Below are 19,477 nucleotides of genomic sequence, written 5' to 3'. Positions count from 1 at the left end.
GATTTCCTTTATATTTAAAATTTATTTCTTTTATCTTTAAAATTTAAACATTGCTAAGCTGTGTCTTGAGTTTACCTTTTCAGGTCGGTTTTTCCAACACAGTTGGCTTTTTTTGTGTGTAGATTCAGTTCTTTTCTTTCTTTCTTATTTTTTTTTTCCTGGAAGTTTCCTTGGGTTATGGTTTCAAATACTAGTTTGATATCATTGGTTTTTTTTTTTTTTCTTTTTCAGAGACTCCTTTTATATATATATAAAAGTGATGTTTCTTGTTTTCTATTTCTTTTTTTTTTTTTTTAAGATTTTATTTATTTATTTGACAGAGAGAGAGACAATGAGAGAGGGAACACAAGCAGGGGGAGTGGGACAGGGAGAAGTAGGCTTTCTGCTGAGCAGGGAGCCTGATGTGGGGCTCAGTCCCAGGACCCTGGGATCATGACCTGAGCCAAAGGCAGACTCTTAACGACTGAGCCACCCAGGTGCCCCTTATTTTCTATTTCAAGTACTTTAACCTTTTTTATTCTTTATTTTTTGTTGTTATTTTCCTGTAATTCTTCAGTCTTCCTTATTAAATGTTTATTTAACAATTATCCATTGGGCACATTGTAATTTAATCTTTATTTCTGAGTTTTTCTTTTTCTTTGTATTTTTTCCTGAGTCCAATCAATTCTTATTTTGTTCTGCTTTTTGTCCACCTCTGCTCTTAGTTTTAGAACTTCTGATTCAAGATATATATCTTCAAATGCTTGTTTAAGTATATTTAATTCCATTTAAAGTGTTTGTTCCTTCTGCTTTTTCTTGGGAGGGGAGAAATTTTTATTAGCTGGAATATTTCAATTAAATTTTCTATTTTGTTGTATTGTCTTGTATGGGTGTAGACTGTTTTAGTTTGTACATTTTGTGGAGAGGGTTGGGAGTTTGGGGTGGGTCTTCTCTCAATTATAGTGCAGCACAGTTATTTTAATGGATGCCTTTTTTTTTTTAAGTATCAGTGTGTGAAAGTTGGGTTTGTCCTCCAATACTGTTTTCTTTTTTTGTCTTGAACTGGTCTCCCTAGTTAAGTGTGTTACGATAATACACTCTTTTTTTTTGCCTTCAGCACTCAGCCTCCTAAGAACTCTTCTTTCTTCCTGTTCACATCAAGAAGTAATGCCTTTCCAAGACCTACCACCTTGGGTTCTACACACTTCTTGGTAGTATTTTGACTGCCCAGGTTTGGGGTTTGTGTGTTTGTGTGTATGTGTGTTTCCTTCCTTTTTAAGTATTTGCATACTTAGAGTGGACTTTTTCTTTCTGGAGGTGATTTTATCACCATTAGGCTCACTGCTTTCTTCCCTGTTTAGCCATTTTCAACTGCCCTCACTCCCTGCTAGGGCTTCTGACAGGAGCTCAAGAAATATCTTTGCTGGAGTTCAGTGTGTATTTTTCTACTTACAGATAATTTGAAGTTAGTAGTATTTTCTGTCTTCCAATAATGTAGAAGGTATGGGTTATGTGCTATTTTTGCTCTTTTTGTTGCCCTGTCTAGTGGGTTTTGGAGGATGTGTGGAGTGATTCAAATTTAGCTGGTAACTGTTTCCTTAAGGACACTTGGAAACATGTATCATCTTTTAAGCCACTTTTTCTTTCAGAACCCAAATATAACTAATCTTGTGCCGATATTGCTTTTATTCTTTACATTTGAATCAAATTTTTGTTTTTTTATTTGGTCAGGCAAAGTTAGTTTTATCTCATTAGTTGTGTGAATAGGTGGTTTCCAGTTTTGAATACCTTATGTCTCAAAATGTTACTTGTTAACTATTAAACATGAGGTATCAGAAGATGCATTAGACTTGGTATCTGGAGACTAAGTGCCTTCTGGTTTGAAAATTTCTCTGAATATATATTCCTGTATAACCTAAAACAACAGAAATTTATTCTCTCACAATTCTGGAGGCAAGAAATCTGAAATCAGTTTCATTGGACCAAAATCAAGGTTTTGTCAGGGCTACACTTCCTCCAGAGGCTCTAGAGGAGAATCTGTTCTTTGCCTCATTCAGGTTTTGATGGCTGTTGGTCTTCCTTGGCTTGTGACAGCTGCATCATTCCAGTCTCTGCCTCTGTCTTCACATCACCTTCTCCTCTGGGTGTATGTTAAAGTCTTCCTTTGCCTCTCTTTTATAAAAATATACATGATCCCATTTAGGGCCCACCCAGGATAACCTCACATCCCAAGATCCTTAACTTAATCATACCTGCAAAGACCCTTTTTGGCCGATCCAGGGCTTAGAACATGGACATATCTTCACGTCCTACCATAGTCCACTCAGTGACCCACCTGCAAAATTTATATTCACCCCCATTTCAATATTCCCCAGTGTCTCAGCATGAAACTCAAGTTCAGAATCTCATCTAAATGTCATCAGCCCAAACCAAATCTTACCGTCTCAAGCAGGTATGGGTAAGCTCTGAATAAGACCCATCCTGGGCAGTATTCCTCTCTATATATGATCCTGTGGAACTAGAAAACAAGTTATCTGCTTTGAAAATGCAATGATGGAACAAGCATAGGATAATAATTTATAGACATTCCCATTTGAAAATCCAAGGAAGAAAGGGGTCACCAGTCCTAAGCAACTTTGAAACCCAACAGGGCAAATACCATTAGGTTTCAAAGCCTGGTAATAATCTTCTATGTCTTGAGGCTTCACCCTTTGGGTCCATGGCTCCGTCCTTTGTGCCTGTGGCTCTGGCCTTAGCCTGTGTACCTGTGGATTTGGCCTCTATATCTGCAGCTCTGGCCTTGAAGTCATTCTTCCTTTTCCTTGAAGCCCATATTTACAGCTGAGGAATTTTATCAGCCTGTTTGCTGACTCTAGAATTTTGGGTCTGACTCTTCCTTCATTTTATCCTATCTCTGTCCTTTTCAGTCCAAGCTGCAGTATTTCTGCTGGTACAACATTCTCAAAAGACCCTGTGTGTCTCCTTTGTATGTTGTATGCCATTAGACAAGAGTCCCTCCAGAGATCTTCCCTGGATAATCCCATCTATGTTGCTGGCTTCTGCTGAGATCATTGAGGGGATCCATGAGTCAGATGCCTAATCTCTTCAGATTAGCAAAACATTGTCTAGCCATACACTTGTCCTTCTCTCCAGGGCATGCTTTCCTAACAGTGTAGTGTCGCCTAATTTGAGCATCTTTTGCATTCTGGGGAGGCTGAAAATTTCCCAAATCTCAAGTTCTGGTTCCTTTTGGCTTAATAGTTCTTCCCGCAGTGTATCTCTCTCCTCCTGCATTTCACTCTAAGCAGCAGTAAGAAGCAGGCTGCACCTTCAATACTTTGCTTGAAAATCTCCACAGCTCAATATCCAAGTTCATTGTTTACGAGTTCTGCTTTCCACGTTACTCAGCTATGTTTTCTGGCTCTTTTTATGGTTGTGTGGATGTAGTACATTTTACTTTTCCACACATCAATTGGTGGACATCTGGGTTGTTTCCACTTTTTTGTCACCTACCTCTTTTAAGTCTCAGTCCAATTGAGAAATAGATGAAGGAATCAAGTGGTTGGAGATTAAATTATCAGCCTTATCAGTGAGAAAGTTGATTATAGCCAGAGGCTTAACTCCCTACGCTGCAGCCCTTCTTCCCATTCCTTCTCCCTGCTCCCAGAGACTCAGGGCAGAGTCTGCTCCAGTTACTTTACTTCAGTGAAGTGTTCTGAGGACAGCCTCCTTCACAGGAGAGAGAAACCAGTAAGAACCAAGCCATGTACTTCCTCTGGGAAAGAGAGAGGATAATGGGGCCCCTACCACAAAACTCAGAAAGGGGAAATTGCTCCTGCGAGTAGGAGCCAAGTAGGTGGGAAACTGGGAGGAAGATGGAATTATTTCTTCTAACACTAAGAAGACTGGCATTTTAGCTATCTGTCTTATCAGTTAAAGCAAAATGTATTTTTTCTTTGATTATGAATTACTAAAAGTGCCCTCAATCAAACATGTAAGCAGTTGAACAGTTTAAATGATAGCATTTATTAATTCTAATATAGCTTGTTGCCCCATAATTTATAGGTTTCTCCACCAACTAAAGGAAGATAATTATGAGTTAATTAATAAACTGTGGACTGATATTCAGCAGAAAATAACAACACAGTCACAAACCCCTCCAGGAACTCCATCACCTGCTGCTCCATCAGGAGAACAAAAAGGTTTGTTTTCCCCCATTGTATTATTTCTCACAGAATAGTGACTTGTTTTGTTATGTTCTTTCTTAAACGCAGTAATTTTTATTTTTTTTATTTTTTATTTTTTTAAAGATTTTATTTATTTATTTGAGAGAGAGAGAATGAGAGAGAGCACATGAGAGGGGGGGAGGGTCAGAGGGAGAAGCAGACTCCCTGCCGAGCAGGGAGCCCGATGCGGGACTCGATCCAGGGACTCCAGGATCATGACCTGAGCCGAAGGCAGTCGCTTAACCAACTGAGCCACCCAGGCGCCCAAACGCAGTAATTTTTAAAGGACTGTTATTTGAGTTTTGACTGACTTTACCTAATTGAATGAAATACTGATTGATCTGTTAATTGGAATGCTTAAAACTTTTTTTGTTGTTCACTTGAGATTCTTTTGGAAATATTTTTTCTTTTAGCTGCTCTGAATGCTACCAATGCTGTCAAGAGAATCCAGACCAGGCTTCAATCTGAAGAATCTACTGAGACTCTAGACTCAAGTTATGTTGTGGGACAAGTGCTGAACTCAAGGAAGCAAAAACAGTTGTTAAAGAAAGGTTCAGTCCCTTAATTTACAAAGATGAATTATTAAACACATAACTTGATACAGCTTCCTTAATCTCTTAGTAAAGTTTTTTCCCTTAAACTCATCCAGATGGAGCCAACTAATTAAGACTTTGTTGAATGGTAGCTAAGAAATGCCTCCAAATATAACATGTACTAGATGGTTCTAGTACATTCATTATAGATAGTGTAAACTTGGTTTAAACTGTATGGATTTTTTATGAGAAATGGTGATAGCTTCTATAGAAACCTTTTATAAACTGTGAATAACAGTCAGTGGTTTTTCTAGTAGCTTGCTGGTATAATTTTTCTTGGTCTTCTAATAGAATGACTTCTGTCATTATCAGTGAAAGGAAAAGCGGGTTCTCATGCTCCTTCCAAGCAGAAGAAGAACGTGTTAACAGCTAGCACAGCCTCCACAGACTTACCAAATAGCAACAGTTCCAGCCTGGATGTCCTCAAACACATGATAAATGAAGTGGAACATGAAATGGAAGAATATGAACGATGGACAGGACGTGAGGTCAAGGGACTGCAGGGCAGTCAGGGCCTTACAGGCTTCACTCTGTCACTGGTGAGCTCCCTCTGTCGCCTCGTTCGGTACCTGAAAGAGGTAAGAGCAAGAGGTTATTAGAGTCTCTTCTTCAGAGTTTTTTTCCCTCTACACTTAATTTATTGCAATTTCCAAATGAAATATAGTCAAGTTTGAATAGGTTTGTTTAAAATACCTCAGTTTTAGATTATCTGCAGTAAAGCTTTATCCTCTTAATTTTCCTCTACATGCTGATTTATGTATCATCTAGTATAAGTGATGTTGATTTTAATATGAGTTTTAGTAAATTGTAATTGATAAGGTAAATCTGCTATAAATGAAATCATTGCTGACATTGAATATTATTGTTTGGCAGTATTAAATTCAATAGAACTACTAAATGTGTCCTTGTTCTATTGCTTTTCTCTGTGTTCCTACTCCCACTTTAGTTTGGAGAGTGGCATGCCTGTAATCTGTAGGCACGGATGGGGGAAATTCTTCATGTTATCTGTGTGACTACTTGGGCTTTGTCTGAAGTGGAAGATCTTTTGTTGTGAAAATAATTTATAAGAGAAGCAAGAATTATTTCTGTAATTCATTTTTGAATAATCAGTCTTCAGAATGCTGTGGGATTAGAGTTAGCTCTACATTTCACCTTTCAAAAAATCTATTTAAACTTATTTATTTTTTATAAATTTAAGTTTGTTAAACAAATACAACAAAAAAATGTTCAAGGAAATTTTACTATTAAAATAGTTGATTCACGGGTGCCTGGGTGGCTCAGTCGGTTAAGCATCTGCCTTTGGTTCAGGTCATGATCCTGGGGCCCTGGGATCGAGTCCCACGTCAGGCTCCTTGCTGAGCAGGGAGCCTGCTTCTCCCTCTCCCTCTGCCTCTCCCCCTCCCTCTGCCTCTCCCCCTGCTTGTGCTCTCTCTCTCTCTCAAATAAATAAATAAAATCTTGAAAAAAAACTTTAAAAAAATAAAATAGTTGATTCATCACTCTAATTCAGATGTTTCAATTTCTCTGGAGCTGTCTTCCTAAAATTACTTTTTAGTGAAATATTTATTGTACTGTCAGACTTATGAAAGTCTTATCATTCTTCCATCCTTAAGTGAGGAGTCTCCGGGAGTGTACTTTTGGCTCTCTGAAAGTATTACAAGTTTAGTAGCTTCCACTTTTTAGCTAATCACTTGCTTTACAAAGTTAAAACCATTTAAGCCTGTTGTCATTTATTTTTAATTTTATTTTAACAAACTTAGTTCTTGAATTGGTGATTATAATCACATGACATGAAATTAAAAGAAATTGAAGGATATAGATGAAAATTCTGATTCCCACCATTAACTTCCATTTAACCGGTTTGCTTCCCTGTAGCTAGCTATCATTACGAGATACAAGTGTATCCTTCTAGAGATGCTCTGTGTATATTCAGGCAATATGTTTGTCCTTCCCTCCACTTTATTCGACAAAAATTGTAGTTATATAAGTCTGTATACCATTCTGTTCATTGTGTTCTATATAAAGAAGGGAAAAGGACACAACATTTCGTTTTAATGCAATATAAACCTTTTAATAAAAATATGTAATTCTCATTACTGTCACACAATATATACTTCATAAGTATTTTCTTTGACAGCTTTGAGTAGGAACTCTTAGTTTTCAGTATTTTATGCTGTTGATGGGAGTTTATTTTTGGATGGGAATTTTATCTTATTATTGATGGAAGTTTTTTTTTTTTTTTGGTAGAGCGAGGTCCAACTGCGTAAAGAAGTAGAGACGAGGCAGCAACTGGAGCAAATGTTAGGTGATCATCGGGAGCTCATTGATGCTCTTACAGCTGAAATTCTTCTTCTTAGAGAAGAAAACACTGCTACCCAGGTACTTAGATGAGATCCCAAACTTTTCTGTGTTTAGTAGAATAAAACATCTTTAAGAATATATAAGATTCTCTTTTAGTTGCCTTTGGTTTAGTTGTGCTGATGTGATTACTTATCACTTCTTTATTATCAATGGTAGCTTTTATTGAACATTTATTATATTGGGGGTACTATAGTAGAAACTTGAGCTACAAATAATGTGCAGAATAAGTCTGCTATCTTTAAGAAGCATACTATTTAGTGGGGAAGACAGAATGTACATTTAAATGGTAACTACCAATATTATAGCAGTTTATCCAAAATGCGAAGTAAATGTTGTGATAGCGACTTTTAATTTCAAAACAGCAGAGGATACCATTTAGGAAGCTTCCTGTAATCATATGCCATTTAAAGTTGTTTGCAGTATCTTCATATTTATTAGATAAGTCCTCTTTGACACTTGTCTAGCTAATTGTTCCTTTTTTTTTTTTAAAGACTTACACAGTATTTCTTCTAGAAACTAATCGTACTGCCTCAGTGCTGCATTAAATATTCTTTATTTGTGCCCTTTTGGTACTCTCTGGATACTGCTCTCATTGCATTTACCAAATTGTGTTAAACATACATGTATACCTGTCATCAAGACTGAGCTGCTTGAGGGACACCTGGGTGGCTCAATCGGTTAAGCGTCTGCCTTCGGCTCAGGTCATGATTCCAGGGTCTTGGGATCGAGTCCCGCATTGGGCTTCTTGCTCAGCAGGGAGCCTGCTTCTCCTTCTGCCTGCTGTTCCCCCTGCTTGTGCTTTCTCTCTCTGACAAATGAATAAATAAAATCTTAAAAAAAAAAAAAGACTGAGCTGCTTGAGGGCAGAGATGGTTTTATTCATCTCTTTGTTCTCCATTGACAGTTATTATTACTTTTATTTATCAGCCAAAAGAGACTGGAAAAGCAATAGTTAGTAGGCAAATTGTATTGTATCAATGGACATTAGATATAATGCAATTTTTTATTGACCTATACAGTTCACATACCATTTAATTATCTTATTAAAGTGTACAGCTCAGTGGTTTTTACTATATTCACAGAGTTGTACACCAGCACCATTATCTAATTCCAGAATATTTTCCTCACTCCAAAGAGAAACCCCAAGCTTGTTAGCAGTCACTCTTCATTCTGTGCCCCCTGAAGTCCCTGGCAATTAGAAATCTACTTTGTGTTTCTATAGATATGCCAAATGTGGATATTTCAAATAAATGGAATCATGCAATATGTGATCTTTTGTGTCAGATTTCTTTCACTTAGCATAATGTTTTCAGGGCTTAACTATGTTGTAGCACATGTCAGTAGTTCATTCCTTTTTGTTGTTCACCAATATTCCATTATATGGATATACCTCATTTTACTTATCCATTCATCAATTGATGGACATTTGAGTTGTTTCTACCTTTTTCTGTATTATGAATGAATAATGCTGCTATGGACATTCATGTACAAGTATTTGTGTGAACTTAGGTTATCAATTCTCTTGGGAAGATGAGCAGCTTTAAAATGTACTAATTAGTTGGTCCGAGGGTTGTGGGTTATTGTTAAGCTGTTTAAAATGTACTAATTGACTCAACAAATCTTTATTGATTTGGGCCTGGCACTGTTCTTGGTGCAGAAGATACAGTCGTGAACAAAGAAGAAATCTTTGCTCTGTGGAGCTTATTCTAAATAAATCCTTAAAAAAAAAAAAAAAAAGTGAAGTATATTGTAAGTTAGATGGTGATATGTACTGTAACAAAGAATAAAGCAGGTAAGAGGCACAGGAAGTACCTAGGGTGGGGAATTGTAATTGGGATGGGCCATGCCTGTTTGAGGAAGTGGCATTTGAACAAAGGCCTGAAGAAGGTGAGGAAGTGAGTGATAGCTGAGAGAAGAGCAATCTAGGCAGTCTAGAACAGCAGGTCCAAAGGTCTTGAGGTGGAAGCATGGCTATTGAGCTAAAAAACCACTGGAGTGGAGTGTCGGAAAGGGAGAGTAGTAGGCTGTCTTCTGGGACAAGCTGGCACTGGTCACAATGCAGGGAGACTTTCCTCCAGAGGATCAGTGCCTGTCAGTGCTGTGGGGGTCTCTGAAGTGTGGGGTTTTGAGACACAGCCGAGCCTAAGATAAGACACAAGAGTGCTTCACCATTTGGCAGTGGATAGCTCGGACACACACAGGGTGAAGGCAGGGATCTGACAGAAACCACGAACACAGGAGGGGTCGCTGTTTTAGCGTCTGTGAGGGCTTACTGAAGAGGGGTGGCCTGCGTTTCCTGCTCTGGAGAGGAGAGAACGGGGTAGAACCATCTTCTCCCCATGCCCACCAGCTTGACCCACCTCAGTGAGCTAAACAGTGCCACCAAGTGGAGAACGGAGCTGCTACACCAAGCCCCGCCCCCCTGCTACCTGCAGGCACATCTCCACTAGGGCAATTCCACCTGAGAATCTGAGCAGCAGCCCCTTCCCCAGAAGACCAGCCACACCGAGTCTACTGATCATAGAGTGCTGCAAAGCTTCAGCTTTAGGGGAAAAAGGATCTAGCGTCCTTTGGGGTTTTGTGTGTGTGTGTTTTTTGTCTTTGTTTTTATTTGTTTTGTTTGTTTTTTAGATACAGAAAGCAATTTATTATTTTATTTTATATATATATATATAAATTTAAAATTTTTTTCTTTTTCTTTTCTTGCTTTCTACCTTTTTCTATCAAGCTTCTCCTAACAAGCAGACCAAAACACACCTAGCATCTAGCTTCCTGTATGTATTTTATTTTTTTAATTTAATTTTTTAATTTTTTAATTTTTACTTTGTTTTATTTTGCTTTTTTCCCCCCCACTCCAAAATGACAAGATGGAGGAATTTACCCCAAAAGAAAGAACAGGAAGAAATGACGGCCAGATATTTATTCAATGCAGATATAAGTAAGATGTCTGAACTAGAATTTAAAACAACAATTATAAGGATATCAGCTGGGCTTGAAAAAAGCATAGAAGACACTAGAGAATCCCTTACTGCAGAGATAAAAGAACTAAAATCTAGTCAGGGAGAAATTAAAAATGCTACAACTGAGATGGAGACCTGAATGGATGCCATAAAAATGAGGATGGACGAAATAGAGGAACGAATCAGTGATATAGAAGATAAAATAATGGAAGATAATGAAGCTGAAAAGAAGAGGGAAACAAAGGTAATGGACATGAAGGTAGACTTAGGGAACAATGTAACTTATTAAAATGGAGTAACATTTGTATCATAGGAGTCCCAGAAGATGAAGAGAGAGAAAAAGAGGCAGAAGGTTTATTCGAGCAAATTATAGCTGACAATTTCCCTAATCTGAGGAAGGAAACAGATATCAAAATCCAAGAAGCACAGAGAACTCCCATTAAATTCAACAAAAGCCGGCCATCGCCAAGGCATAGCATAGTCAAATTCACAAAATACACAGACAAGGAAAGAATCCTGAAAGCAGCAAGCGGAAAAGTCCTTAACCTACAAGGGAAGACAGATCAGATTCTCAGCAGATCCGTCCACAGAAACTTGGCAGCCAGAAGAAAGTGGCAGAATATATTCAGTGTGCTGAATGGGAAAAATATGCAGCCAAGAATACTTATCCAGCAAGGCTGTCATTCAAAATAGAAGGAGAGAGAAAGAGTTTCCCAGACAAACAAAAACTAAAGGAGTTTGTGACCACTAAACCAGCCCTGCAAGAAATATTAAGGGGGACTGTTGGGGGAAAAAAAGATCAAAGCTCGGACTCATATTGGATACTGTCACTCTTATTTCCTATTCCACAATAATTTTTACACAGTGTTGCTTTTTAGCATGGCAGCTAATGAAAACCCAGTTTCATGAAGATCGACATCATCAAAAGAAATGTATTTTGATCTAATGTTGAAGCTGTGAGCTACCTCAGACTGGTTCACTGGTTCACTGGTGCCTGACAGATGTTGAACAGCAGTGTTTTCCTCAAAAATTTAAAATGTCCTGTGGTGCCCCTGTGAGTTCACTCTAGTGCCCCAAGGTGCTTCAAGCTTTTTTGGGAACAGTATAGAACTAGACTGTAGGTGGTTAGACATAGAAGCAGAATGTTACACATAGGAGTTATTGAAACAATTCAGGCGATCTGGCAGTCTGGTCTAGTTGGAAGTGGGAAAAGCTGTGAAAAGTAACTAAATTATGAATATATTTTAAAGGCAAGCAGTAGGATTTGCCAATGGGTTGGATATGGGGTGAAGGAGAGGATGTGAGAGGAGTCAGGGGTGATTCCACAGTTAGGGACTGAGCATTTAGAAGGATGGAGTTGCTGTTGATGAGGTGGGAATGTTCAGGGGGAGTTTGTCCCCCTGAACATTCCCACCTTAGTAGTCCCACTAATTTCCCACTATTAGTAGTCCCACTAATAATTCTTCCCACTTCTGACCATCTGTGATTTTTATCAAATGTCTGTACATTTTGGAAATACATACATATATATATATATATATATACACACACACACACACATACAGGAATATGTATATATACATGGATATATATATATACACACATATATATGTGTGTATAATATTTCTTATTTCTATGTATATATTTTCTCTTAACATTATTTTATATACATTACATAAATTCTTACAGGGTCATGTTTATATATTCTATTAAATTATCTTGAGTCAGTTGATATCATTTATCTAAAAAGGTTTTATAGATCAGAAGCCCTGTAAAAAGGTTAATTCTTATTGTTGTTGTAGTGTATTTAGTAATTAATAATATTCCATGATACATTTAACCATTCCTCTGTCATGGGACTTTTAAAACATTTATGATATGTGTTCTTACAAATGCATGATTTTAGTATTTGAATGAAAGTCCAGAGTTCCTAGAGTAGTTAAAGTAATGATACAGTTCTACATATTTAGGTGATGATCTGATGTCTGGTATGCCAATGATGTTATTTCATTCTTTTTTCTCCAGGCAAGACTTCAGCAATACATGGTCACAACAGATGAGCAACTTATATCGCTCACACATGCCATGAAGAACTGTCCAGTGATAAAAAGCAACAAAGAATGTCAGGCATCAGAAAGGGGATCCACGAGTAGGAAAATTATAGACAATCCTGGTGAGTGCGGTCTTATTATCCCAGGTTGGTATTAAAACACAGAACAAACAAAACTGTAAACTTACATGTTATTGGTCACGTATACATATATAGCATTGTCACTATGACAGTTGCCATCACTATTTCCAACTAATCTTTATTGGGTACTTGCTCTATGCCAGGGACTTTTTAAGTGTTTTATGTGTATTGTCTCATTTAGTCCTCATAATAGTTTTATGAGGTAAGTATCACTGTTATCCCTACTTGCACGATGAGAAAACCAAGGCTTTGGGAGGGTTGGTAGCTTAGCAAGATCACACAACTAGGGAAGTAGCAGAATTTGCTTCCTAGACTAGTGGGGCTTTAGTGCCAACACTTTTCATCACTGTGCACCAGGTTCAAGAGGAGAGGAGATGGTCTTGGAAAGAAAAAGAAATTCTGAGTTTTAGAAATGCACAACTTTTGTTCATTTGTGGTGATGTTTGGAAAGACTTTCTTCACTTCCTGTGCCATCCTATGTCAGAGCCTGAAAAGGACAGTTAGGCTTTTTCATGTTTTTTGCTTCTAAGTAATACTTTGATGAGTATCTATGTGTGGTAAGTATTTTATGTATTTAGGAGTGTTTTCTCAGGAGGGATTCTAAGAAGTGGCTGACTAAAATTTAACTTGGATGAGAGAAACTCAGTGGCTGGGGCAGGTCTCAAGGACTAAGTGCTTTTCTCAAAAACAGCCTCTTCTTCCCAGTGCTGGCCCCTCGGGAGCCTTGGGTGTGAGTTACAGCTAAAGGAGGATATGGCCTAGAAAATGAAGGCTCTAGAGTCCATGTGATTTTGCTTTCTGTGGAAATGCATGTGAGTATAAATACCTGCAATGTATCCATGGTTGTAAGTGCTGATAGCCTCTCATCTTCTTCAGAGGGCCCTGTTGTAAATGCTAATGTCTCCATGCCATTGGTGTTCAGAGGGGAAGAATTGGCTGAATTCGCACAGGAAGACTTGCCTGTTAAACTGTCTCAGGTGCCAACTCCGCCGGATAGTGTGAATCTGACCAACAGTTTTCCAGCGCATATATTTGAACCGGCTGTGTTGTTAACACCACCCAGGCAGAAGAGCAACTCTGGATTCTCTCCCTTGCAGGACGGTAAGCAGGCTTCCTCTAAGCTGTGTGGCAGTTGTTTTTTTATGCGTTATACGGTAAGCAGGCTTCCTCTAAGCTGTGGGACAGTTGTTTTTTTATGCTTTATATATGTAACATATGGTGTCCATTGTTACCCTGTAAACGGAATTCTGAGAGATATCGATTGCCACACATAACCTTTAAGCTAAAGAAGGATTTTTCAGGGTAGTTTTTATCATGTGTGTTATACCTATGGTGAAATGTCACATTAAATTTCATTAAGTATCTGTTCTATTAGACATTGTAAATACTAAATCAAACCAAAGGATCAAAGTCCTCAGCATTGAAATGTGGAGTAAGGGAAATCCTCTTTTCCCTATGGTCCAGGAGCATAGGAAAGGGTAAGAAACAGATTATACTCCAGAGAGAGAGTAATGAAAGTTTAGCTAAGGAAAGATAGGAACTGTGACTATAAGGGTTTTGTAAATCAGATTTGGTTATTAACCTCTTTCTCACTGAAACTTGTTTAGCTTAGTCAGTTGAGGTAATTCTATAATGAAAGTTGATGGACAATTAAAAATAGCTTTCAGGTCACTTTTTGCAGGACATATATAGAGTTTAGAATAAAATTTTAAAAATTTATTGTTAATCCTTAGCCCAGAGATTCTTAACTTGGGGGCTCCTGGATGGTCTTCAGAAGTACCATGGAGTGTTTCATTGTTTGGAAAATTATGTTTATTTGTCCACCTGTGCATTTTTCTGGAGCTATAGAGCCTTTTTTTTTTTTCATTTTCAAAACAATTCTTCAGTCAAAAACTACCTTAGACTCACCTCCACTGTTTTTAGAAAAATGTTATTCAGCCCTGATTTGCATACATTTTTATTTCTTTATTTTCTTTCTTTAAGTGTTTACTTTCTTACATAGGGGAACAGAATAATAACTTTTACTGTCATTGGAACTTAGAAATTTGGTCAGATTTTCTGTACCTTTTCAATAAAGGACATGAAGAGGCCATAAGGGTTAAAGAAAATGACAAGTCCTTGCCATTATAAAATTTGTTTTGGCATTTATTATGCGATTGTAAAGTCTGTCAGATCTTTGTGGTATAAGGAGACAGTGCTAGGCTGAGGGTCAGAAGTGCTAGACTCTTGGCCCATCCGATGACTAGCTGGGAGGCTTAGAGCTAAGACACTTACCTTCTCTGCATTCATTTTCCTAGCTCCAAAATGAGAGATTTTTCTTTTATCTTTAATGTTCCTCCAGCTATACAGTTCTGTGATTTGGTATTTCCTCTTTAGAGGCTAGAGAGTATTACTAACTCTGGCTAGGAAATATTTAGGAAATATGATTTCAGTTCTGATTTCTGTTGAGGTTAGATTTTCATTCCTCAAAGTAATCTTTCAAATGTTTACATGGTATTAATAAGCTTGTCTAATGATCTCTTTTGAGGTATTGTAAATTATTTCCCACTGGTGATAGTAAGATAACTTGAAGTTCTTTTTTTTTTTTTTTTTTTTTTTAAGTAGGCTCCACTTTTAGTGTGGAGCCCAACACAGGCTTGAACTCACGACCCCGAGATCAAGACCTGAGCTGAGATCAAAGAGTCGAATGTTTAACGAACTGAGCTACCCAGGCACCCCTAAGTTTTTTTAAAGAAACAATTACCACAAATATTTTTACTCTGATTACAAATATGCTAAATGTTCACTAAAGCAAATTATATGGGGACTGTTTAGACACCCCTTTGTTAGCAGGTTTGCGTTGAAAATAATGCCACACATTTCTTTCACAGTGTGTAGATGGAATAACCTTTGAACATGTATTCTTAGTTGGTGAAGTTTTGTCATCATATTTTTTGGCATTTTATTTAGAATGCTCACGTATAAAGAATTGTTGAGTTAAGCTGAACATGTAGATAAAGGTGGGAGATACATCGGGCCCTTTATCAGTATTTGGTTATGCTCTGGAACAGCTCTGTCCAATAGAACTTTCTGTGATGATGAAAATGTTCTGTGTCTGCTCCATTTATTGTGGTAGCCACTAGCATAAGGGGGAACTTGAAATGTGGCTAATGTGACTGAAGAACTGAATTATTAATTTTATTTAACTTTAATGAATTTGAATTTGAATAACTGCATATGGCCAGAGACTGTTATAATGGCCAGCATTGCTCTAGAATTTCCCATTATAGATCATTTCCTTTAGCTACTGATTGACTTCTACTTTCTTTTATAGCCACACTTTTTGAAAGAATAGTGTATATATGCTGTTTTCATTTTCTTATCTCCCATTCTTCATTTTCAAGCATCAGCTCTAATTTATATTTTCATGTGGTTAAAAAAAGCACATACAAAGTTCTCTTCCTCTTTCATCTTTAGGCCTGCCCTAAGAGGGATGCATTTTTTCCCAGTTTGATTTCTACTTATCTTGTGGTGGTCGCCATAATTAATATAAAATATTTTTATATATTTTTTCTTAAATGTTAACTTTAGACAATAATTATAGACTGTCCTTTATTAAAGAAGAGGGTTTAATGAATATTAACTCCTACTTCCCTTCTTTATCTAATTTGGATGATTATATTTTAATGCTTAATTCTTCTCTTGCTTAACTTTGTGACTTCAAATACTTTCTATGTCTTCTCTGTTAACTCTATGCAGTATCTCTTGGCTTTCCTCTATGAGAGCCGCTTCCCTTCTGGCTCTCCTTTGCTTCCATTTCTCACCTTCATTCAGCCTACATTTCCTTTTACCGTATCAAGTTTGGTGACATTTACTTTGTTCCATTACCACAATTATGTCTTCTGTGTCTTGTCTATAGATGGATACTGAAAGTTGAAAACAAATGACTGTTTTGTCCTATCAATCTTTGTGCCACAGGAAGGAAAAAGTTCTTAGTATGAAGATCAAAGTGAATTTCCTTTATTTCATTTAATCAGTTGCTCAGAATATTTAAGTTTGCTCTATATTTATACTGACTTTCTTGTTCAATTTTTGTTTTTCCCGGAGTTTCAAATTGCTTTTACCCTCTTGTTTATACATGAATAATATCTTCTGGTCCTTTAGTTACTGTCTGTGGCATGGAATCCGCTTTCATTCCAGAGATAATTCCCAAAGCTCTTTGACCCCTGCTCCAGCACTGATTGCTTGCTGGGCCCACTGCACACCTCTTATCCTGGGACTTGCTAACGTCACACTCCTGGGTTGTATCTACTATTTCCTGGATCCCACTTCTTCCTCTTTGGTTTTCTCCCTCAAGTTTCTGAAAGAAATCATCAGAATGGGTGTATAGAAGGTAAACCCTAAGTTCTTAAGAATCTGAGAATATTTTTACTTTTCTATTACACTTGGTTGATAATTTGGCTAGATATAGAATTCTAGGTCCATAATCCTTTACCCTGAGAAATTCGAGGCATTGTTCTATTGACTATTAGTATCTGCTGTTGCAGTTGAGATGTATGATGTAATATCTAACTTTTAGTTCTTTGTATGTGATGTACTTTTTCTCTGTGGAAGCTTTAGGATTCCTTTATTTTTATTCTGACCTTGCATAAGGTGTGTCTAAATATGTTTTTTTTTTTTTTTCTCCTCTCATTGCACTATGAGGCACCAGTGGGACCTTTTGGACTTGAAGACATGTGACTTTCTGCAGTTTTAGAAAATAGTATATTGACCTTCTGGATCATTTTCTATAAGCCTTATATCTTCTTATATTCTGGAAGATTTTTTTCACTTTATAGTCAAGCCTGTCTTTTATTTTTTTTTAATTATACCAAATTATATTTTTAATTTCTAAGCAAGAGACCTTTCTTGGTGTTTGATTGTCCTGTTTTCTTTGATGCTTATTACAAATGCATTATCTTGGGGCTCCTGGGTGGCTTGGTTGGTTAAGCGGCTGCCTTTTGCTCAGGTCATGATCTCAGAGTCCTGGGATCAAGTCCCTCTCCCTCTGTGTGCTCTCTCACTCTCTCAAATAAATAAATAAAATTAAAAACAAACAAACAAAAACATTGCATTATCTTCTGGGAACTCTCTTGGGAGTATACCTGTTAGAATTTTATTACATTATCTTCTGTATCTGAATTTTCCTTCTCTTCTTAGTCTTTTGTTCTGTTTTCCTATCCTGGTTCTTCTCTTTTGTGCTGTTGGTTTTCCTCGTATGTCTGGTGATCCTTTATTGCCCATCATAGTTAAGAATAAATGACTAGACTGAATGTTATAGGTGGTTGGCATAGGTTTTCTCTTCTGGGGTGTAGGTCGGTCTAGGTCTGTTTTCCCAATAGGCTTTCCCTTCAACAGTTGCTTTGTATATATGGACATGCTCTGTTAACTGCAGGCTTCCTTTTAGGGTATGTAAGTAGTATCCAGCTATTTCACTGGGGCTACCACGTTTGCTCTCCCCAATGCTGTTTTTTTTTGCTTTTCAGAATGGGTGGGGCAAGTAGTGAGCACCGCCTGACCAACATAACTGTAAGGTAGATGAACTTTCAAGTTGTTCTCCAATTTTTAGCCTACTTCTCACTTTCTCCCTCTGTACAGTCAGCTTTGAGCTAGCAGCCTTTTTTGGGTTCTCCCAGAAAGAGTGGCTTTTACCTGTAGCTTCCTTATAACATATACATGTTCAGAACTGTGGCTTTTGTTCAATTCATTCTTTCATACAGTTCCCATCCACTTTCAGTCTTCCAGAAATGTGTCTAAATATGTCCTTTGCTAATGACTCTCTTCCTAGACCATAATCTTTACTGATGTGGGTTTATGTATTTTTTAATTTCCTCGTTGTCAGTGAAAGGAGGTGAGTCTGTAGTCTTGAACTAGGAGCTCTGTCTCCCCAATTCTCTCCCTAATAGGTCATTTCGCCTAAACTACTCCTGCTAAGGGCTTCGGTGGCCTCCAGGTTAGTAACTCCAGTGTACTTTTCTTCTGTCTTTGTGTTTCTAGGTCTTACGGTAGTATTACATATGGATAACCACTCCCTCTTGGTTTCCTTCATACCACATTCTTGTAGTATTTCTCTAACCATTCTGGCTGCTCCGTTTCAGTCTGCTTTGCTAGCTTCTCCTCTCTGTGCAGCTCTACATGTTGACTTCCTCATGTGTCAGTATTGATTTCTTTTCTCACTTGATTCTTTTTCTCTAGAAAATCTCAGTCATTCTCATTGCTCCCAATACTGTCTATATGCCAGTGACTTCCAGTTTTGGATTTTCGCCTAGATGACTCTCTTGAGTTTCTGACCCACGAGTCCATCTGCTTAGATGGATATTAGGATAAATCATCAGGCACTTAAACTTATCCTGTTCAAAGTGGAATTCTTGATAGCTTCCCTTCCCCTAAATCTGTTCTTACCTTCTCCATCTCTATAAATCGTATCACTGCCCACTCAGTTGCGCATGCCATCTTGATCTGTGTGTTTCCTTTACTCCCTACTTCTAGTTCATCACTCTTAGATCTTTTGCCAAAATAGTTCTCAAATTTACCCACTTCTCTCCATCTCTGTAGCCAACATACCTTCATTGGAGCTATCATCATCTTTCTCCTAGACTACCACAATGGCTTACTGGTCTCCCTACTTCCATTCCTGGATCTTCCAGTTAACACAGCATTTAAGAAATATAAATTGAGTCATTGCCAAACCTTCTCCATGTTTCATTGCTCTTGGATTAAATTATAAAATTCTTAACATGGCTTAAAAAGCTCTGTAAGAAATAGTTTCTGTACACCTCTCCAATCTCATATTTTTCCAGTTCTCCCTTGTTGCTGTGTTACACTAAATTGGCCTCACTTCTTTGCTTTTTCCTATTTTGGGGAGTTCACATATGTTGTTCTTTCTGCCTGTAATGTTCTTTGCTCTGCTTTCTGCCACATATGTAATCATTTTTAAATTTTACTTCTTCAGAGATGCCTTTCCTGATCATCTTCAGTTTACAGTAGGTATTTATACTCCCTCCACCCCCAAGATGCCCAGATATGAGTTAATACATGTATTAAAATGTGAACTTGGCAGACTTTTTTACAAGGATACCAATAAAGCCTAAGGAATATAAAAGTCTCTGTATTTGATTGTTTGATGTGGCATTGCTGGTATATTCCCTG

General features: G+C 37.5%; 1 protein-coding gene across 9 annotated transcripts in view; it reads left to right on the top strand.

Annotated features, from left to right (window-relative positions):
• The window catches only part of SPICE1 (spindle and centriole associated protein 1), a 65,201-nt gene that overhangs the window by 37,184 nt on the left and 8,540 nt on the right, over positions 1-19,477 (top strand). For all 9 annotated transcript variants that reach the window (XR_013445265.1, XM_036107170.2, XM_078066202.1 and 6 more), the window contains 6 exons: positions 4,045-4,181; positions 4,619-4,756; positions 5,111-5,376; positions 7,046-7,177; positions 12,145-12,292; positions 13,187-13,411. Coding sequence is in view for 8 of the 9 variants with exons in the window: in XM_036107170.2 (XP_035963063.2) it covers positions 4,045-4,181; positions 4,619-4,756; positions 5,111-5,376; positions 7,046-7,177; positions 12,145-12,292; positions 13,187-13,411 (1,046 nt within the window). In the remaining variant the exon portion in view is untranslated. The remainder of the gene's footprint in view (positions 1-4,044; positions 4,182-4,618; positions 4,757-5,110; positions 5,377-7,045; positions 7,178-12,144; positions 12,293-13,186; positions 13,412-19,477) is intronic.

The sequence above is a fragment of the Halichoerus grypus genome, chromosome 1 (assembly GCF_964656455.1).
Source record: "Halichoerus grypus chromosome 1, mHalGry1.hap1.1, whole genome shotgun sequence".
Lineage (NCBI taxonomy): Eukaryota > Metazoa > Chordata > Mammalia > Carnivora > Phocidae > Halichoerus > Halichoerus grypus.
Note: the sequence above shows the minus strand (reverse complement) of the source record. Positions and strands in the feature narration are given on the sequence as shown.